This window comes from Phyllopteryx taeniolatus, chromosome 1 (genome assembly GCF_024500385.1).
Source record: "Phyllopteryx taeniolatus isolate TA_2022b chromosome 1, UOR_Ptae_1.2, whole genome shotgun sequence".
Classification (NCBI taxonomy): Eukaryota; Metazoa; Chordata; class Actinopteri; order Syngnathiformes; family Syngnathidae; genus Phyllopteryx; species Phyllopteryx taeniolatus.
This window is the reverse complement of record NC_084502.1, coordinates 41,030,954-41,054,241: the sequence shown is the minus strand read 5'-3', so window position 1 is coordinate 41,054,241 and position 23,288 is coordinate 41,030,954. Positions and strand designations below refer to the sequence as shown.

General features: G+C 42.4%; 1 protein-coding gene across 9 annotated transcripts in view; it reads left to right on the top strand.

Annotated features, from left to right (window-relative positions):
• The window catches only part of LOC133488194 (ankyrin repeat and SAM domain-containing protein 1A-like), a 100,742-nt gene that overhangs the window by 15,916 nt on the left and 61,538 nt on the right, over nt 1-23,288 (top strand). For 7 of the 9 annotated variants that reach the window (XM_061795806.1, XM_061795813.1, XM_061795799.1 and 4 more), the window contains exons 2-8: nt 7,385-7,465; nt 7,636-7,792; nt 10,671-10,733; nt 19,526-19,822; nt 22,647-22,722; nt 22,820-22,921; nt 23,030-23,116. In XM_061795806.1, coding sequence (XP_061651790.1) covers nt 7,385-7,465; nt 7,636-7,792; nt 10,671-10,733; nt 19,526-19,822; nt 22,647-22,722; nt 22,820-22,921; nt 23,030-23,116 — 863 coding nt within the window. The remainder of the gene's footprint in view (nt 1-7,384; nt 7,466-7,635; nt 7,793-10,670; nt 10,734-19,525; nt 19,823-22,646; nt 22,723-22,819; nt 22,922-23,029; nt 23,117-23,288) is intronic. The other 2 variants (XM_061795839.1, XM_061795852.1) reach the window with 2 other exon arrangements.

Genomic DNA, 23,288 nt, shown 5'->3' with positions numbered 1-23,288 from the left:
TTCTGCTCTTCTCTCACTGTGAAGTAAAATCAGAGCAGAAACAAGCTGATGTTAGCCATGCTAGTTAGCCATGTTACGTGTCTTAGTAGCAAGTCTATCATATTTATTTCACCAATTGTAGATGCTAGCTCTCGTAGCTGGTTGCAAATGTTCATTTCAAGACATTCATTCATTCATTTTCTGTAGTGCTTATCCTCACTCGGGTTGCGGGCATGCTGGAGCCTATCCCAGCTATCTTTGGGCAAGAGGCGGATTACACCCTGAACCGGTTGCCAGCAAATGGCAGGGCACATATGAACAAACAACCATTTGCACTCACATTCACACCTACGGGCAATTTAGAGTCTTCAATCAACCTACCACAAATGTTTTGGGGATGTAGGAGGAAACGGGAATACCCGGAAAAAACCCACGCAGGCACAGGGAGGACATGCAAACTCCACAGAGGCGAGGCCGGATTTGAACCCCGGTCCTCAGAACTGTGAGGCGGATGTGGTAACCAGTCAATCACCGTACCACTCATTTCAAGACAGTGTTATACTAATACATTAACTTTACCTTCACTTTGTCAAAGTGATGGTTAATGCTCTGAAGCACCTTTTGCAAATAGGATATCGTTCCTCCTCTGAGCCACGGCCATCTGTGCTTTTTTTTGGGTAGCCAAAAAATTCCCACACAGCCAACTTCGTCTTGGGGAGAAACATTTGATGGGTTCACCTCCTTCAGCCATTGATCATCAAGCTCACTTACTTGCTTGTCGTGTTATGAATCCCACTATCGTTCGAGGCAAGACGCGGCCAGCTACGATTCCCTGCTGCAGCAGCCAATCATATTGCAACAGGGTGTGTCCTGCTTAGAACTCCAGTGGGATTCAAAATAATACTTCGCTGACGCTGCCTGATCTTTCTTTGACAACTAAAAAAAAAAAGAAAAAAGTTTAATAGGTTTTTAAACCATGACTTTTTAAAAACGTCAAGGCAGTAAGCAGCCTAGGCATAGTAGAAATGATATTGTAATTACAGTATAGTGACCAGTATAGTGACCAAAAAATATCCTGGTTATCAGTAGTACGAATACACACACTGAAAGCAGTGAGCATTATTTGTGATTGTCATGCTCTTTGTAATTCACACTATGCCACCTATGGGACTGGAAGATACCATTATGAACTAGTATTTAAGACTGACATTGACTCGTAATCAGGTGTTTAGTACTTCCTTAAAATACAGTCTTACACTGGCTACAAAACTGGGAAAGAGGAATCTACCTGACATTAGTGTTTGGTCTTCTTGGCTGAGGTCTGCACTACGATGAGTGACCTGTGTTTGTGGAAGAGTTTTATTAAACCACATACTGTAACAGATTTTCACCAAACCTTTTGGCATGGGGCATCGGCAAAGGAAATAAATACTACATTTCAGGAAAAGTGTGGATTAAGATGCAGATCTAGGTATATTTGAATAGTCATTGTTAATTGGATCTGACTTTTTTTGCTCCGAAGTTAAAAACATGGAGTAGGCAATACTACCACCAATAGGACTGGAGTGGAACAGTACCGCCTACAAATTAGAACTTTTCAACTTTTGGCTGGACCTCCCTCCTTTAGGTGCTGCTCCCATGACCCGACCTCGGATAATCTGAAGAAAATGGATGGATGGTTTGATGGATGTTAAATTGTAATCCTCTTTTTCTGATTCAGAGTCAATATGGTCTAGATTATCAATACAAATTTGGCCTATAGTCTGACTAACATTGAAACACAATTAACTGAGGACTTCAGAAGAACAGGGGATTTATGATGAATCCAACTGTACATAAATGCAACATGCCAGCATTCAACTTTAATCAGTTGGCTAATGGATAGGACAGGAGGGAAATATTATCTGCTGTCTCTGTAAGACCAAGCCTTGTATAGCACAGAATTGAAGCCCCCCAGAATCTCTTTCAAACTCAAATTTCATTCCCCTGATATTCCCTCAGGGAAATTAAGGATTAGCGTTGCCCTTTCAAACAGGAATTCCTTATTCGCTTCCCATGAATGTGCCCCCAATCCAAATTGTGTGTTCTGTTTTGCCCACCACCCAGCTATGGGTTTAAGCCCTGTCCCTCTGCTAGGTTGGTTGTGAGCCGTAGTAAGAGGATGACAGTGGATTGTCCTGCACCACGCTGGTTCATGGCCTCGAGTGCCACCTCGCTAAAAGGCTGAGGATGAGGTGTTGTGACCTTTACTACTGGCTGTTCTAAATGTGAATACTGCAACAAATTAAAAAAGGTGATTTATAATTGTGATTCTGGAGCCCCTCTGTTAATGTGGCTTCCATAACACAATGTTTGTGTGTCTGAGTGGCATGAGAACTCTTAGCAAAGACTCTTGTCATAGTCACTGACACTGAGTGGGCCAATGTGTAAAAGCTTGCATACACTTATACCCTAAAACTACACAAATCGAAAAACTGTGGCTTGAAAGCTATATTATAAAAGGATATCACAAATGAAAAGTTTGGTTTTACTCTGCATTTATAGAATTAATGTATATAACAATAAATAGTGTTTGGTTTGACTTAAAAAATCAATCATGCATAGAAACATCGCTCTTTATTGTCATACATGTACTTTTTGTACAGAGTCATATGTCTCTGCAAGCTTACTATATGCCACCCTTTCTCGTCATTGAAATAATGTTTTGTAACTTGGCTCAACCAAAAATGGGTATATTTTAAAATTGCAGCGCTAAAAAGATGCAATTTGCAAGTCCATGTAAATATTAAAATGGACACGTATCACATCCCTGAATAATTTTTTGACATGTATCTGCAAATACTGTTGACATTTCCCAAATAATAGATTAAATACAGCTTAAACCGCCACCCAAAACTTGCACAAGAGCCTCACAATTACACTGCAATGTCTGGAAAGAAAATAGCAATGGTCACTAGTGCGACAATCAGTGCAATCAAGTCAAAGTCGTACTAATTGGGTGCCTAATACCCAGGCATGACTTCTTGTACTTCTCTGGTAATGCTTTCTGCACTCTGCCTGATTTCGTTAACTTCTCCTGTCCTAGTTGCTGCTCTGTTCATGTTTATGTTAATTTGTTTATGGGCTTTTTTCTGCTGTAAGCTGTTACATAATTCTTTTTATCTAGGACAGAAACCAAAAGTCGGTTTCTGTCTCCACTTGTGCTTGTCGTGATCAGTGGCCATAAAAATTTGGCTTTGGCGTACTAGAGGACTTCAAATGTCATTGCTGATTCCTACAGGAACAGGAAGAAAGCATGTTGGTTTTTATATCTGGCATGATCATAGCTTCCCTTCTTACTTAACAGACGCTTATCAATGCTCAGCTTTTCCTCACACGCAAGTAATTCATTCTTGTGCACTCTGCTTTTTAGTGCATCCTTATGGCTGCCACATTTGGTAATTGAGACTCAAAAGACATGCTGGAGGGAATAGACAGTCTGTGACTTGGAGAGGGTTGCATCCTTATGAATGCGCAGTGTGAAGCGCATTGTTCTGAAAGCAGGCAGATCCATCAAATGAGAGTGTTCTGACTGTATAATTGCACACTGCGAAGAAGTATTATGGGGGCTATATTTTGGGGTGGGGTGATTAAGACTGCTATTACTGCGCACAGAAAAGAAGCTAAGTGTGTAAAGCAAAGTTATGTTCATGGACAGACTCAGTAATGTCTGTCATCCACACCATGTGCCATGTCGGTGTTCTTTCTGAAGGTTTACAGTTAGCTCTAAACTGTTGTCACAATCGGCTCACATCAAAGTCATAATTTTAAATCAATGTTTTGGCAATTTTCTATCATGTATCATAAGTAATAAAATATGCTTCGATTTCCTGTTTCTTTGCCTCTATAGCAACCAATGATGAGTCTCAGATATTTGGTTCACTAGTGCTGGGATTTCCTAGTCGCATGATTTATTTAGCTATGTTAAGGTCTTTCAGAGTGCTTAGCATGCTCACTCTGGGCCTTCATCACACCAGATATCCTTTGGTTTCTTAAATGTCTCTTTCTCTTGGTTTCTATTCACTCAGTGTATCATCTCCCTTTTGCAAAGAGAGCAGTACTCTTTGCAAGTTAAAAGAATCAAATCAGCATGAGTTGAAAGCTGAGTGCAGCTCCCGTGGTGGAAGAAATCTGCATTCGAGTTGTCCAAACTTTTACTCCTTTGGTAATTTATCACTCACTGCTTTTTGTGGGTGCTCACTGCTCACGCTGCCTAACAAAGGCCTTATGTGCTTGGGACATAGCTGGGAATAACAAAGTTAATGTAAACTAGATGTGACGAGCTAATTTGAGCTGCAACAACCTCGTGATTGTTCCTTCCTGGTTGGAAGCCCTAGCTTGTCTGTGCTCCATAGTGGTCCTTTTAAAGACCTTGTTAGAGAGGGAAGCTACTCCATCCAGCCAACATGGGCTTTTAGGATTAAGCTTCGATGGCTGGTTGTGGATTGAGCCACCAAAAGATCCAATATTCAATACATGTATTTAACTGTTAAAATATTGTGTCATCCCCATAAAAGCATCATAAAGCATCACTGATTAGCAGTGAGGGGTGCATTTACGAAAATGACTTGAGCGTCTTAGAAAGCATTCGATCAAAACTACTAAGTTTCTTTAATTAACATAAAGCAATATTCACTCAAAGTTTGACAAAGATGGGCTGAAAATAGTAAGTGCTGGAAAGATGACAGACCCAGATTTTGATTCTTTCGTGAGGACGAATGGGATGAGTTTCTGAAATTCAACGACTCCCCAACCATATCCCCATCTCTGTTGTGGGAAACCGGGAAAGCTGTTTTGAGAGGTCGAATCATATCATATTCTTCGTATAAGAAAAAAACAAGAACAAAAATTGGAAAATGGAATTGAGGAAGAAATTAAACACCTCACAGAAGAATATGCACTTAATCCAATAGATGCGCTTAGAAACCAACTTCAAAAGGCAAAACATCAGTTTGTTATCTTATCAAAAAGAACAGATTTTCTGTTGAACAACCATTCACACTCACATTCACACCTACGGGCAATTTAGAGTCTTCAATCAACCTACCACGAATGTTTTGGGGATGTAGGAGGAAACCGGAATACCCTGAAAAAACCCACGCAGGCACGGGGAGAACATGCAAACTCTATAGAGGCAAGGCCGGATTTGAACCCCGGTCCTCAGAACTGTGAGGCGGATGTGGTAACCAGTCAACCGTGTCGCTCGTTTCAAGACAGTCTTATACTGTATACTTATACTATATACTTAAATAGTTGCCGATTTAAGCATAATTGACCTCCCTAATAAATATTCACAATCATTACTTGTCGCGTTAGCTACCGCTAAGAAAACAATTCTATTAAACTGGAAAAACAAACAAGCTATTAAACTCAGTCAGTGGCTAAATCTCATCATAGACTATATTGCGTTAGAAAAAAATATCAGCAGAACGAAAAAATCAATTACACATATGCATAGATAGCTGGTCACCTTTCCTCAACATGCTAAATCTAGACTCTTGATTCCTTTGCCCGAGTAGGGTGCCATCTGACATTTGATAATAGCAAGACTATTATCATAAGCGTGAAAGTAAACAATGGAATTTTATATTATTTGTTGTCGATGTTGTTGTTGTGTTATTATTATTCTATTTATTTTATTATTTTATTTTATTTTCACACATTTTAGATCGGTTTGCATGGTGAAAACACACATGCATGCTGTGGGGATCTTCTCTTGTCCCATGTGTTTGCTGTTCTGGAGTCTGCTGGGGCGGGACTATTTTTCACTCCTTCCTGATCTCGGGGGTCGAAGGAACCACTGGGGTGACCTCCTGGGGAGTAATGATGGTGTGATGGTGACTCGCCCATGTTCCGTGGGTGCTGGGGCGGTCCCGGCTGGGTCCCCCGCTCTGGCTACTGGTGGGGGCGGTGGGGCCCCACTGTCGCTCCTCGGGCCTGTTTGCTCCTCTTCTCTCCGTTCCTTGCGTCCCGCTGTGGTCGCCTCTTCATCTTCCTGTGGGGGAGCCGGGCGGTTCCCCGACGGGCTGTGGGGCCTGCTGTGGGGTTCTTTTCCCTGCCGGGTTTGGGGGGAGGGGTCCACCTCCCACGCTCAAGGGCGGGTAGTAGGTGCTGGTGGGGGTGTGGAGGTCGGGGGGGCCGGTGTTGTTGCTGCGGGTCTGGGTGGGATGGCCCTCTTCGTCGGTGGTTGTCCGGCCTAATCGGCCCGACCTGCGGGAGCCATGCCTCTTAATCGCTCACTTTGCACACACTCACACCATTCACTGTATATATTTCTCACTAATCACATCTGGGCACATACACATATCAAAGGGTTCCTGGGGGACTGGTATGGGATCGGGAGGGTGTGGGTGTCGGATTGGGTTTCAGTACGTCTGTGCTGTTTCCCGGTCCGTGCGCCCTGCCCCTCCGCCCTGCCTGCCCCCCTGGATTTTAAGTGCATCACACACACTCCCCATGTTTTAATGCACCACATACACCTAGCTCTTAGGGGTGGTGGTTCGTGGGTGGGGTGGGGTTTGGCTGTTAGGCAGTAGTGCCTGGCAGCCCTGCCCCCACCCCCTCAGCTCACTGACCTCTCCAGATACACTGATACACGGGGTAGGGCCAATGATTGCTCGTCGGGGATGGTAAAACGGTATCAATTCACTTCCATGTATCCGCAGGCACACACCCCTAGGACTCTTTCACTGGGTGTGGGGTCACGCACTTACTGCAACAAATAACTCATGAATATGCAAATCGCTTATGTATCCCCTCACTTATACTCTCGCCCTGTACACTTTTATAATTTACATAATTAATGCCACCACACTTCAGTTGTACAGCCGGGTTCACGACCCTGGTCCTGCATGCTTCTTCTCCTGTCCTTGTCCTGTTCTATCTTGTCCTGTCCTTCCCTCACAGGGTCTAGCACTACAGCCCCATGCAACACTCGTATTTAACGTTTCATTGTTGTAGATAATGTAATGATTTTCTCCTCTCATCCTGGTTACAATTAGTGCTTTGTCTTTTGTCTTTGTTTCTTTCTCCCTTCTAGAAACTTCTGTTCTGTTCGACTGATCAAGTCTGATTCTCAATAAACCTCAATTATAATACCACAGCGGAAGCTTAAAACTCCACTGTGACCAGTAAAACTGTTTTACCATAAAAGGGGTAGAGATTTTACATTCTGCTTGACCTAACAGCCGAACTGGACAAAAAAAAGAAAAGAAAAGTGTTTTGGGGATTTAATTCAACATCAATATTTAAGAAACCCTGGCTTTTCATTTATCACTGAAATTACCTGAAAAATTGTGACTTCATAAAATGACAAACTGATTAGTATTTTTCTTGTGTACTTATTTTTATTCTGTCTTTTGACCAGCATCTGGAGAGGTCCTAATGTGAATTGTGTGGACAGCACCGGATACAGCCCACTCCATCACGCTGCCTTAAATGGACACAGGTAGTGGTTAATGCCACGTCTATTTTACCTCCACATTACACGAGGCCTCCCCTCACCGCAAACTGTCCCGATGGGAATATAAAGCTATTGATTACTTGTTTGCAAAGGTTGTGTGTGTTAATTATTGCGCTTTAAAATCTAATCTGCCCCATCCCTTCTTTAACTGGCAGTGAAGTGGTGGAATTGCTCCTACGAAACGAGGCCTTGACCAACATAGCTGACAACAAGGGCTGCTACCCTTTGCACCTGGCAGCATGGAAGGGAGACGTAAACATTGTCAGGTTGCTCATCCACCAAGGACCCTCCCACCCCAAACTCAACGAACAGGTTGGGCCCAGGTTTTGCATTGTACTGGTGTCTGTTGGGTTGGTGTTTTTATTGGAAGAGGTCAGCTATTCTCAGTAGAATGTAATATTTCAACAGCAGCCATGTTCTTAGCTAGAGCAGGGGTGTCAGACTCATTTTGTTCGGGGACCATACAGCCTAATTTAATGTCAAGTGGGCCGGACCAGTGAAATCCTAGCATAATTAATATAAATAACAAATATTTGTTTCTTTTTTTTTTCTTTTTGTGACTCGTCTCTTTCCTTTTGTGAATTGACTCGTGAGTGATACAAAATTAAGTGAGAACAATTTAAGATATACTGTATAAGAAATAAAGTGATCACCACCCCTTTAAATGTATAAATGTTATATTTAATATACATTAAAAAAATTATATATTTCACCACATTGCATGAGTAGGAGTCCACCAAACCAAACTTGTTGTGAAGCTGCTTGATTAACATATAATTAGCACAGCAAGGATTCTTTTTCATAGAACTGGAAGCAGAACTGGTGCTGCGGCATGAACTGGCCAGGTTTCAGTCACAGCGGCTGCTAAAACCACAACGTGCAACCACATCATCTTTTATGTATTATGGCATCTGATCAGACATTAAAAGGATGACAAGGAAGTGGTCGATCCAAAATGTCTTTATGCGCTCATGATTGGTCACTGTTGGCCATACCCACACCAAAATAACCATCCACCCACTTGACTTACTCATCCAGTCACAAGTTAGGAGTCAGCCTATATACAGTACATTACCAGCCTTACAGACAATCAGAAAACATAGAACTCTTAACACAACGCATAACTGTAGTGTCACGACAGTATTTTTTTTACTTTCAGATTCATCCTGTGGGCTGGAATGAGCCCTTTAGTGGACCGGCTTTGGCCCACGGGCCACTTGTTTGGTACACCTGGGTAGGCCTGTCATGATAATTACTATATCGAATTATCATTCGATAAATAAAAAGGACACGATAGTTTTTCCGGACTCGATAAATTTAAATTGTCATTATTGTGGTGAGCCGACAGACTTGGACAGCGGTGTCATTAGCCGCTCGTGGGTGCATGGAACGCCGGCGGACTGGTACACTAATGCCGGTGTTGGCTTCGTCCAATACCGTTCAATATGTGCAGCACGTAGATTCACAAAACACAGACAATTAAGGGAAAGTTAACTGTTTGTTTACTAGCTCGCTCGCTAGTTAAGGAGCTAAACAGCTCTCTCCACCACGGCAGTGTCGTTTAAAACCTTAGTGCTTCGCTCCGAGTTGTGTGTGTGTTAGTCCCCAATTAATTAAAACGCGGGAACGTTAACTGCTTATTAAGCATAACCTCAGTGGCACACGTTATTCAGCCAGTAGTTGACTCCAGCGAACATTAACGTATATTTGATTGACAGGTGAAGGGCTTGTTTTCAGCGGACCAACCACACAGTAGCCGGGTTTACATGGAGACATATCTTGTCATTACGATTGAAATCATTCCCATTGAAGATCTCTGGTCAACTGTTTACATGTGACGTAATCTATTCCGATCGGGTGTGTAGATAATTTGCACTACATTTAATCGGAACAGCCGTGTGACAGGCGTACTCCGTCATGAACGTCACTTCATATATCTCAAGATGGAGGTCCGTCGTCTATTCAGCTCAGTAGGTGGGATTGTTTTTATGTTTAGTTAAGAAAAAAAAAAGCTAGTTTAACAACAACTTAAAAGTAGTTAAAAGAAAGCTCTCCGTCTAATACGAGCTCCGTCAGGAGCCACCATATTTACGTGTGCATAAATGATGACGTCACCCTAACTGCCTTTACATCGAGACGAAGCATGCGCAGACTGAGCTTTTCCCGGCGTTATTCCGAAAGACGGTATACTGTACATGGCAAAAATTTACTTCTGATCGGTTTGGCAAAAGGAATTTTCCACCCCTGTGAATCCGAGTGAAATTCCATTCGAGTTCGGCCTGTTTATTCCGATTGATGTGTTTATATGGAGCATTCATATTCATTCGGTGTTTAAACCAATTATGATCGAAAAAGAATGCTCCCTATAAACCAGGCTAGTCTTGCGGCTCTTTATTCTTTATTTTAGACCCAGGGGATCCATATCACAGAGTAAAGAAAAACAAATTAATAGAGAAAGAAGAAAGGAAATTATAATAGTAACAACAATAATAATAATAACAATACTGATTTAAAAGCAAAAAAAAAAAAATAAATAGTAAAAACTAATAATGGCGGGCCTTATTTTTCATGATTTCAGAGGGTTTGAAAAAAAAATTATCATCGTGATGTTTTGGGGAAAATATATTGTCTTAAAAAATGTTATGATGACAGGCCTACACAGGGCCATATACCCTTCTACAAGCTTTTCAGCAAATTTAGTTGTTTTAGCGGCTATTATGTCAATTGTTACCTCAGCATTGCATGTGTGATGCATTAAATGGATGGTTCTAAGAATGTGACTTGTGTGTGTTGTCCCAGCATCATGACTCACACTTTGACAACGTTGCTAATACTGTCCTACTTGGAAGTGCTTTTACACCCTGTTTTTTGTGAGAAGTGCTTGTATGCTCTAATATTGATAACAATATTTGTTAAAGCCACTCACTCTTGACAAGCCTGTTTTGTACATGCAGAAATGACCCACTTAAAGCTTTATAATGTAGATCTCATCAAATGTTCTTGGAGTGGGGGGGACACAGATCATAAAACAATTCTCATTGTGGGCCATTTCTCCTAAACTAATCATGACATCGGCTTGGTCATTAATACAACCTTGTTGTGTTCTCATATTTAGTTGTGATAATCATTCATGTATTCATTTCTTGTCTGAAGAAAAACCATCAGCTTAACTTGTCTTCCTCCTTCCCAGAGCTCTGTAGACCATAAAGAGTTCAAACGCTGTGGGCCCTTTGACCCCTATATTAATGCCAAGGTGTGTACACCGCGCTGCTACAATGTTTCCTTTGAGTGCTTCTCTGCTTTGCTGCTTGCAATGGGTTTGCTGCTGCTGCTTGCAGGGCCACTCTGCTGCAGAACAACAGGGATACTTTTGTCGAGCTCTGTCATTGGCTCTCTTGCTCTCTGCTCACCCATGCTAGCAATGCCAAATTTTGTTGAGCTGCTTGTGCATTATGACGACAGTCCTTGCATGTGACACAAGCTGGCTGCTTTTTCATTGGGGCCTTACAGTTAATAGTAGTATATGTAACTTTTTGGAAGGGAGATGGACAGTACTGTGCTGTACTTGACAATGTATTGATAAACATTTTTCCTGAGTGATTTACTTTCAGCCATTGTGCTGATTACTAATTGACAGCAGTAAAACATTTTTTGTTGGCGAGTTGATAGAAGTGAAGTTATTTACATATTTATATGAGGTGTGCCATTGGCCACTGCTTTTTGACCTATCTTTTTTTCACTAGAATATCTAAATACACTCCCAAGAGAGGACACAATATACAATCTAATTAGATACCTGTGTTTAATTGTATAATATTGGCTTTGTAGCCAATGTCTGTTGAATAGTCGGTATCTCACTAATGATTGAGCTGAATTAAATTAAAATCAATAGTAGGATCCCAATGAACGTATACATAAACTCTAAAGAACGTTTTGTGCATTGCACTCAATTCTAAAAAGTTTTAGCACACACGCTACTGCTAACACAACATTGTAGGTGTTATGCTGGTCCACCAATGCTATTAACCTCTAAGAGTAGTAGTAAAGAAGTAAAAATCCCTGTAAATGCCCTCATCTAAATTTATTACAGCAATTACTTTCGTGTTATGTACATGTCAGCAGACAAGGGTGGGAGACCATCTCTTACAGATTCGGAACCATTGCACACTCATATTTTCATCCATCCATCAGTTTTCTTTACCACTTATCCTCACTAGGGTAGCGGGTGTGCTGCAGCCTATCCCAGCTATCTTCTTATTTTATGATAGTCAATTTATGAACACACTTAACCCAAAATGTCATTGTAACAAAGCGCTTATCCACTGTGTCCCTTAGCTGTGTTAAATAATATCCTCTTCATTTAAAGAGGGACAACCCTTACCTGCATCCATGTTTGAATTTAACTGTTGACTTGACAATACACCCCCTTTCCTTTAGAGCAGTGCAAATATTTCAGCCCCTCTATAGTTGCATTTTGAACAGGCATAGCTGGAAGCCCACCAAGCCCTGTACATAAAGCTGCACACTATTTTTGAACATGCTCAACTAATCCTCTTAGTGTTCGGATGGGGAAGGTTGACTTTACTCGATAGCAGTGCTTCTCAAATAGTGGGGCGCGACCCCCTGGTCGTTGCGACGCCGGGGGGTAGGGGTGGTATAGGGCGTGTGAGACCCTGAAGAACATGATTTGCCGTACTAGAATAAAGTGTAATTGCACATCCACTGCAGTAGCTGGCAGTCTATATCTCTTTCTTTTGTACAACCCCAATTCCAACGAAGTTGGGCCGTTGTGTTAAACATAAATAAAAACAGAATACAATGATTTGCTAATCATGTTCAACCTATATTTAATTGAATACACTACAAAGACAAGATATTTAATATTCAAACTGATAAACCTTATTGTTTTTAGCAAACAATCATTAACTTAGAATGTTATGGCTGCAACACATTTCAAAAAAGCTGTTTACCACTGTATTACATCACCTTTTCTTTTAACAACATTCAATAAACGTTTGGGAAATGAAGCTAATTGTCGAAGCTTTGTAGGTGGAATTCTTTCCCATTCTTGCTTGATGTACAGCTTCAGCTGTTCAACAGTCCGGGGTCTCCGTTGTCGTATTTTACGCTTCATAATGCGCCCTACATTTTCAATGGCAGACAGGTCTGGACTGCAGGCAGGCCAGTCTAGTACCCGCACTCTTTTACTACAAAGCCACGCTGTTGTAACACATGCAGAATGTGGTTTGGCATGATCTTGCTGAAATAAGCAGGGGCACCCATGACAAAAACGTTGCTTGGATGGCAGCATATGTTTCTCCAAAACCTGTATGTACCTTTCAGCATTAGTGGTACCTTCACAGATGTGTAAGTTACCCATGCCATTGGCACTAACACAGCCCCATAGCATCACAATTGCTGGCTTTTGAACTTTGCGTCCATAACAGTCCAGATGGTTCTTTTCCTCTTTGGGCCGGAGGACACGACGTCCACAATTTCCAAAAACAATTTGAAATGTGGACTTGTCGGACCACAGAACATTTTTTCCATTTTGCATCAGTCCATCTTAGATGAGCTTGGGCCCACAGAAGCCGGCGTCCTTTCTGGGGGTTGTTGATACATGGCTTTTGCTTTGGATAATAGAGTTTCAAGTTGCACTTACGGATGTAGCGCCAAAATGTATTTACTGACATTGTTTTTCTGAAGTGTTCCTGAGCCCATGTGGTGATATCCATTACACATTAATGTCGGTTTTTGATGCAGTGCCGCCTGGGGGATCGAAGGTCACGGGCATTCAATGTTGGTTTTCGGCCTTGCCGCTTACATGCAGTGATTTCTCCAGATTCTCTGAACCTTTTGATGATGATATGGACCCTAGATGATGAAATCCCTAAATTCCTTGCAATTGTACGTTGAGGAACATTGTCCTTAAACTGTTCGACTATTTTCTCACGCACTTGTTCACAAAGAGGTGAACCTCGCCCCATCTTTGCTTGTGAATGACTGAGCAAGTCAGGGAAGCTCCTTTTTATACCCAATCATGGCACCTGTTCCCAATTGGCCTCTTCACCTGTGGGATGTTCCAAACAGGTGTTTGATGAGCATTCCTCAACTTTCTCAGTCTTTTTTGCCACCTGTCCCAATTTTTTGAATTGTGTTGCAGCCATAAAATTCTAAGTTAATGATTATTTGGTAAAAACAATCAAGTTTATCAGTTTGAACATTAAATATCTTGTTTTTGTAGTGTATTCAATTAAATATAGGTTGAACATGATTTACAAATCATTGTATTCTGTTTTTATTTAACACAACGTCCCAACTTCATTGGAATTGGGGTTGTACTTTCTTCGTTTATAAGGATTAGATTAGATTATCCATGATATACAATGTTATATAGAGGTGTACTCGCGGGGGTTGCGGGTGGGGGGGTCGCAAATTGTTTTCTTCTTCCTGGTGGGGTCGTAACAGAAAACAATTGAGAAGCGCTGCTCTGTAGCAACATGCAGCCTTATATTGCAATTTACCTAATACTTCCTTTCAAATGTTTGCAGTTTGCGTTGTGGTGAGTTGTGATTATGTATGATGTCTAAGTCAGCACATCATAGTAGTTTGACGAGGGTACTACCTACTTTTGTGGCTGAATAATTGATTCATTGTTATGAATAAATAAAAAAACGAGGGTGCTCTGCCTTTGGCTCATGGTATCATGTGACCCAGTAGGTGGATCCTACTTCCCAGAGAGCAATTCCATGAGGAGGAGGATGAGTAGTGTTCAGTGTTGCCATCTCTTTGCATAAACATCAAACTGAGAGTCTGTGTGGCGTGTGGAAATTGGTGGATTGGCCCCACCATCCACTTGGTACTCACAAGGTTGCTGAGGAGAGCATGAGGCAGGCGGTTGTCATGGTAACATTGTCCATACAGTGGAGGCGAATGACCAAGTAGAGAGAATGAGCCAGATGTGGGCTGGAGCTTTAAGGGGAGCCTAAGAGTCTTCTGTTGTCCACCTCGGGCATTCGAAAACCTTCCCATCTGCAGTGAACCCAGTTGTCTGTCATCTTGGACCAGGAGGCCTGCCAGACTGTTCAATGTTCTCCTACTTTTGGTTTGCCTTGGTAGAGCAGTTGCTTTGAGATTTTTTCAGCTGGCTCAACTGATGGGGGCAGGAAGCTAGCCTGACCGACTCGAACACTTCAATATTGGAGTTGCACTGTACATATTGTACACCACCACAGGAATCAGGAACTGGCACAAAAGTGGACACCGGTTGTGAGGGATGCTATGAGGTTTGAGCCTGTGGGATTCTGGAGGCAGCTGATGGGTACTGGCAGGCCAGGCGAAATGCAGCTTTGGTGATGCAAAAATCTGGGCATGGGAGGATTTCAGTGAGGATTTGGAGAATGACTTCCAGACGGCTTCTAAGAAATGCTGGCCCACCATCCAGGGTTTCAGGAGGGGGAAGTAGTGCACCATCAAGACTGTGGATAATGGGGATGGGGCAATGCTGACCTTGACTGGGGACATTGTGAGTCATGGTCCTCAGTCCAAAAGGGGTGGATTACCCTCTCCAGGTCAGGAATGAGATCCTACGCCAAGTGGAGGAGTTAAATTATATTGGGGTCTTGTTCAAGAGTTGGGGAAGACTAAAGAGAAGCTCAGCAGGCGAATCGGTTCTGCAGTGATGTGGAGTCTGTATCGCTCTGCCGTGGTATCACAAAGGAGCTGAGCCGAAAGGCAAAACTCTCTATTTACCGGTCGATATACGTTCCAACCCTCAACTATGGTCACGAGCTGTGGGTCGTGCCCAAGAGGATACAAGCAGCTGAAATGAGGTTCCTCCACAGGGTGACCGGGTTCTTCCTTAGTCATAGGGCAATAAACTCAGCTGCTTTTCCGCATTGAGAGGAACCAGATGAGGTGGCTCAGGCATCTGGTTAGGATGCCTCCTGGACGCCTCCCTGGTGAGGTGTTCCGAGCACATCCCATTTGGAGGAGGCCCAGGGGCTGGCCCAGGACACGCTGGAGAGACTATGTCTCCAAGCTATCCTGGGATCGCCTCAGGATCCCCCAGGAAGAGCTGGACGGAAAATAGCAAATCACATCATTCCTGTATATTGTCTTATACATAGTAAGATAAATCCAAAAGTCAAAATAATCCTCAATAACGTTTGCTTATTTAGCCCTGCGTGCTCGAGTCACTGTGGCACCAAAACAAGACATGTAATATGATAACCGGGTCCTATAGCATCCTTTTTTTTCCTTGCATTAGTCGAATAAATGATACTAAAAACATTTAACAATAATCTGTACACAAAATATTGACATGCAACAAAATTGTGGTCCTCCCTCTATTTTTTCATTTGTTTTAATTGCAAAAACAATTAACAAATCATTTAGTCATCATTGAGGGGCATTACATTATAATTGATTAATGAAATTGTTGATAACTTAATTAAGTAATTCAGTCTTAAAACAAATGAGGCAAAATTTTGTGTGCCATTTGACCGTAACCAGTAGATGCGCTGTAGATTTAGTGTCAACTAGTTTGCGGATTAAAAACGAAACGAAGTGTTGAGCTACATCCTCGCAGAGCTCCGTTATGGCGCAACTCCTCCCTGCGCCATTAATCCATTCAATATGATGCTGTCATAGAAACAGGAGCTCCAAATATTGCGATAGAAATACTCCTATTCCTGCAAAAATTATATTCAAGCAATAATAATTGATGACTTGATTGTTAATTGTCATTGGCATTCAAGGAGACTTACTGAAGTGCACATACGCAAGTCTTCTTATTTCTATAGTAAAATATATAGTATAGCCATTGGTCTGCTCGCGCTCATGCCACAGAATTTCTCATGCAGGCTTCATGTCTTTATATAGGTCACTTGTCTAATTCAATGTATGTTTAGATGAATTCTTCTGGCCTGGCATGCAAATCTGAGCATTGTCACATTTGAAATGAAAAACAAAATCTCTCGCTCTACCAGAGGTTACCTTGTTGTAATGATCCTCGCCCCAATTTTGTAGAGATGTGGTACGTTTTGCATGTCTACAGTATTTGTAATTCAAGAGAGGACTTCATGAAATTCAGCCCAAAATTTGAAATACGTTAATGTCAGTGTTTACAGGGCGCGTCCCAATAAGTCACACACGCACTATGAAAATGAACCTAATCTTTCCTGTAAAAGGGAGTCGAGAGTCCAGTGCAGAGAAAATCATAGTTTGTAGCAGGAAGTTAGTGAGATTCACCTCGTCCCAATGCTGCAAGGCGTGTTTACTCTGGAATGTGTAACATTGTCCAAATAAAAAAAGCTGTTATTATAGTCCACGCTCAAAAAATGAGCAACACTATCATCAGATCTCTTCAAAACTGCTTTCTCTTGAGCCCTTTTTTTCCGCCTAAAAAACAAAATAGGATGGAATGTCCCGTCATGGATTAATCTCCTTTTCAAACAGGGGAGAGCATTGTTTGATTGTGGCCATGGACAGATGAGATGCTGGCACACACAGCCACTTGGTGCACGGGCAGCAACAGCTGCGCAAGCCCACGCCTCCTCCTCCCCCACCCGCCTCCACTACTACCGCCACCGGGGGCCACGGTGATGTAACCTTGCTGTGCCGCCAGCTATCTCGTCACGTGACAGAGGTCGCTCGTCAGACCACGTTATCGTCTCTGGGGCTGCAGGTTGTGGGAAACGCATGTCATGAGTATACTAGTATAAAGGAAACCTAACCACTATCATAAAACTAAGTAAATACAACTATATTCCTTTTGAAGTAAAATGCGCCTTTGTTGGCATTTTGATGCCAGTTTGATGCCAGTCATTAGCCATTATGCTTTCAGCTACAGTACAAGCTATTATGTTAAATTTGGTGTTTATTTTAGTTACCACTGTATAACATTTTGGAGAGTGTAACTGGTAAAAAAATACTGTATTTGGATAACATGCCTTTGAGTTGAAATATTAATCAAACTCAATTTCTAAGAATATTATGAATATGAAATATACAAATAGCTAAAATACCCACTACCATCCTAACACCAGGCAGCATTCAAAGAGCCCCTCAAGTCATTGTTAATTGGGGAAGATGTTTGAGTTCCAGGAGAGGCTCTGTGTGGAAGTACTGTACTAACAAAAGGAGTCTTGCATCCTAACAAAGTTCTAAGGATCACAGGATCAGCTAACCAAGTGTCTTATGTTCCACTGCTCCTGTTTTCACCTGTGACTAAAGGTTTTGTTTTGTACACGAATATTTACAGCTGTCTAGCTTTAAGTAGGATCATTTGTCTTTGGATGGATAATATGTGCAAGAATCACTGAGATGACCACTGAGGCAGCAGACTTTCATATCTGAGGAAGTGAATCATGCTGATGTAATCACAGCGTGTATGTTTGCATGGTGAATTCATTTACATCCCCTGAGTTTATCTCACTAATAGGCAAATGCTTGATGGTGCATCACAGATGAAAGTCTGCACGCTTCTCTTATGCGAGATCCCGTCTTTTCTCTGAATGTGACTTTGTGTTGTCACAGGAAGGAGAAACAAAGTGGATGAAAGCCACTTTTGCTTTTTTGTGTTTTTCTTTTCATGTGCGAACAGTAGGGCTGCACGATATTTTGTTTGAGAGGTGTCATCGCGATGTATGTGTGCACGATAGTCACATTGCAGGGTCTGCTGCGATGTTGGTATACTGTAATATACAGTAAATCAACTGTAAAATTAATGGTGACCAGGAGAGGGATCTGTTTGCACATGATTAAAAGACTGTACACCTGCTGCAATTCCTGTTTCGCACTTCAGAATGGAATTAGGCTGGCACACGGCAGTTGCATGAGTGCGCGAGGTGCGTCCAGGGACACTGCGTTAATAGTAGTGAACAGTGCCTTTGTGATAACGGGGGTCATTTCTATTTAAGATCCACCCCTGCTCTCTGTCTAAGTGGTACACCTGCTTTGCTAGAATTTGTCCTCACCTCAGGAGCCATGAACTATCTGGTAATCCATTCAGGGTAAAGGTGTAAGAAATGAGTGTCCAATGGTCTCCTGAGGCCGCACAGCGCATAACCTCGCACCAATGTAGTGTCGTGTATGTGCATGCATGTGAGCGTGTATGCGTTAAGTGAGGTAGGGTTAGGGAGTTATCTATTGAATGACGAGCCATACACTCTGGTTGTATCTACCACACCTATTTCTACGCTGCAACTGTAGACAAAGTTTTTCCGGGCTACATTTAGTGAAATGGTCACAAGCGTGCATCGGGAGCACTGGTTTCTGTTGACTTTGCTCTGATGGATGGATACCACACCCAATTATCATTGTGGGTTTTGTGTACTTGAATTTCACAGTCCAGTATGTGAATGCAGGCCATGTCTCAAGTCTGTCTCTGTTGTCACTGTTTCAATACAATTCTTTAGTTCAGCTCTGCAAAGCCCGCCCCCTGCTGGCCGTGACTGCTGTGAGTAACCTCAAATCACTACTGATTTTGTCGCTGCATTGTGAGTCATTCCATCCAGTAAGCAGCACTTTTACATCGCAACCGATTGATTTTCATTACTGCCGACTCTGCTTCATCATTGCAAATTCATGGAATGAATGAGGTCATTTTTGCACAAGCAGCGTAATTACTGCAACATGAGATAAAATATGAATATAATGTTTGGTTTAACAGTCAAAAATGCAAGTTGTCAATGAGTCTTTTAATTCCACAGCTGTCTAGGTGCCTCTGTCTCTCTGTCATCGCCTCTTTGCCTGTGGCAATCCCTTCTTCCGCACTTGTTCCCATTAGTCCACATGTACCCCTAGCGATCATCCACCTTTCTCTGCCTTGTACACTGTGTATTTTCTTGGTGGTTGGGGATTTCACATTTTTTGTTTAATCTTGTGCCAATAACAATTTATCCCATGTTCTGTCTCTCCAAATGTATTTTTACAAGATGTGTGTGTCTGGGTGTGTGTGTGTGTGTGTGTGTATGTGTGCGTGTGTGTGTGTGTGTGTCTTGGCATTGCTGCTTTTAAACGTATCTGTCTGCTCTCTGACAGAACAACGACAATGAGACACCCTTGCACTGTGCCGCCCAGTACGGACACTCGCAGGTAGTGCGGTTGCTGCTGGAAGAGCTGACGGACCCCACCATGAGGAACAACAAATTTGAGACTCCACTGGATCTGGCTGCACTGTATGGCCGGCTAGAAGTCGTCAAGCTGCTGCTCAGCGCCCACCCCAACCTGCTCAGTTGCAACACTAAGAAGCATACACCGCTGCACCTGGCCTCCCGTAATGGGCATCTGTCTGTGGTGGAGGTGCTGCTTGATGCTGGCATGGACATTAACTACGAGGTGTGTTTTTACCCAATCGGGTTCACCCTCAATCTTAGTTCTTCATCTCATCAAGACCTCTTGGGCAACTCTTTGCTTCAAACACTGTGGGAACAGTTTGGGGTAGGCCCTTTTCTGTCCCAGTGTGAATGTGCTCTATTGCACAAACGAAGGTCTTTCAAGCCATAGAGTGGGTACCGTAAATTTGACACGCACTGTGAGCTGTAAGGTCTTATATAGACAGGAGTCTGGCTTTCCTAATCAAGTCCAATCAGTATAATCAAACACAGCTGGACTCCAATGAAGGTGTCGAACCATCTCAAGGATGATCAGAAGAAATGAACAGCCCCTGAGTTAAATATATGAGTGTCACAGCAAAGGTTCTGAATACTTGGCTGTGTGATATTTCAGTTTTTCTTTTTAAATAAATCTGCAGAGATTTCAACAATTCGTTTTTTTTCTGTCAATATGGGGTGCTGTGTGTACATTGAGGGGGAAAAATGAACTTAAATGATTTTAGAAAACGGCTGCAATATAACAAAGTGTGAAAAATTTAAGGGGGTCTGAATACTTTCCGTACCCACTGTACTTGGAGGAGTTTGGTGTGGAAGAATTTAAGAACCTAGACCTCAGCCCCAGCGAATGGCTTTGGGATGAACTAGAACTGTGACTGTGAGACAGGCCCTTTCTCCAAAATCTGTGACCTCACAAATATTTTTCTGGATCAAATGACAAAAAATCCCACAGACACTCCCTAAAATCTTATAAAGTCTTCCCAGAAAGAGAGCCATCCACTTAGGGTGCTGGGTAGGAGGCCGTTACATACGGTTTACGCACAAGATGGTATAAATTTGGCCTACAAGTACTGTATAGACAAATAGATTTGGACACTACCGACCAATCATGATAACGCTTGTTATTCCTCTAGTTCACTAATCTTTGCCTCCATGACGGCAAATGAGCTGCACTTCTGACAAATATCGTTATCATTAAAGGAGGACGAGTAATTAGCTGCATGTGACACACCGAGCAGGAAGAGAGAACTGAAGACGGAGAAGTAATGCTAACCGTTAAATTAGATGTGAAATGTAAAACGCCAGAATAATAGAATAGGTGGTACACTACACTTTTGACCAAAGTCTGGACCGTGTTACGTTGGAGAGTAACCAACTTTGAAAAGCAAATTAGCAGGTCAATTAAGTGCATAGAGAGAAAATAATAAAAAAATTACACAGTAGGCTCACACAACACGTCTGAAAACCGGGGAAAAAAAACAGTACGGTCCCGGTCGCATATGTCAGCCAAGAGGAAGAGCCTTTAAGGTCGAAAGTATATATAGTATATTAAATATTTATATCAGCAATTTTGTTTGTGTTCATTTGCATGTTTTTGCACCATCGAATGCCTGTTTTTAATGTTTTATCAATTTAGCTTTGATTAGTTACTGTATGACCCATTCAGAAATACTTCTATTGTAATTTTTACACTTGCAATATATACCGTGACCGCTTAGGATTCAATTTATGTGGTGATAGGAATTTTAGGCCATATTGCCCAGCCATAGGGGGACTAAGTACTTATTTTCTCTTCCTTTTTGAGCGAATGATGTGTTTTTATCACAACTTTCAGTATTACCTAATATGCAAACCCTTACTGGTCTTACAGCATTTCCTGTGGCTCGTGCTATTTCTCACAAAAACTGCAATTTCACATTCTTAAGCACTGCAAATGATGGTACAACATGTGCTCAAGTAAATGCATCATTGGATGCTCATTTATTATTCCCCATATATATATTATAACCCTGTTTTAATGTAGGGGTGTAGAGAAGGAAGGACCTGCCCTCTACCGAAGTTTATAAAGAAGTAGTGCAATGTAATATTAAATTAGTGTGCAAAAAATTGGAATAGATAGTTCTTTTTGCTAGCGGCACGGTGGGCAACTGGTTAGCACATCTACCTCACAGTTCTGAGGACCCGGGTTCAATCCCCGGCCCCGCCTGTGTGGAGTTTGCATGTTCTCCCCGTGCCTGCGTGGGTTTTCTCCGGGCGCTCCGGTTTCCTCCCGCATCCCAAAAACATGCATGAATTGGAGACTCTAAATTGCCCGTAGGCATGACTGTGAGTGCGAATGGTCGTTTGTTCCTATGTGCCCTGCGATTGGCTGGCAACCAGTTCAGGGTGTACCCCGCCTCATGCCCGATGACAGCTGGGATAGGCTCCAGCACGCCCGCGACCCTAGTGAGGAGAAGCGGCTCAGAAAATGGATGGATGGATGGATGTGCAAAAAATTGGAATAGATAGTTCTTTTTGCTAGCGGCACGTGGGAAACTGGTTAGCACATCTACCTCACAGTTCTGAGGACCCGGGTTCAAATCCGGCCTCGTCTGTGTGGAGTTTGCATGTTCTCCCTGTGCCTGCGTGGGTTTTCTCCGGGTACTTCGGTTTCCTCCCACATCCCAAAAACATGCATGGTAGGTTAATTGAAGACTTTAAATTGCAAGTAGGTGTGAATATGAGTCCGAATGGTTGTTTGTTTCTATGTGCCCTGCGATTGGCTGGCAACCAATTCAGGGTGTACCCCACCTCTCATCCGAAGATAGCTGGGATAGGCTTCAGCACGCCCGCGAACCTAGCGAGGATAAGCAGAAAATTAATGAATGAATTAGTTCTTTTTGCATAACCGTGATTTGAGTGAGAGCCAAGACATAATTTCCTTGGTGACTTGGTGAATATGAATTGCAATAGTTTCGCTCAACAAAATTTAGTGAGTCTATGATGCATGTTACAGTTTTCAACCTACCTTTTCTTTTCTCCTTATTCTTTCCACTTTCTTTTCTGATCAGACGGAGAAAGGCAGTGCACTCCATGAAGCAGCCCTGTTTGGAAAGACGGATGTGGTGCAGAAACTTCTCAGTGCAGGTCAGACGTGAGCTGTAAACCTGATTGCCTCGGCAAATTAATGAAACGAGCTAGCAGAACAAATGCTGGCATAACTCCTCCATGTGATGACTCTTAGGCATTGATGTGAATATTTTGGACCAGAAGGGCTTGACAGCGCTGGACACTGTGAAAGACATGCCCTCTCAGAAGAGCAGAGCGATAGCAGCGTTCATCCAAGGTAGGAGCATCCATCCCTAAAAAGAAGCACAGAAATGACATCGGAAGTTTCCTCTTAACTTGTCTTGATTTAGTCACTGTGATTGAATCTCCTGTTTGCCTGCTGCAGGACTTATGAGTGGAAAACCACCTGACATCGACCTCCCCCTTCCACCAATCCCCCCACCCCTGGAGAGTCCCAGCCCTCGAAACAAGGGTGAGATGTGCCAGTTTATTGCAGCAGCTCATTCAACAATTACAAAAAGATGTGCTGCTTCTTTGTTTTTGCAATATTGTTGACAACCTGCTCAATGTTGAAACTGAATGTGTACTGAATGGAGATTTTATTACCTTGCCTGCACTATGTATGAATATGAACTGCTTCATAG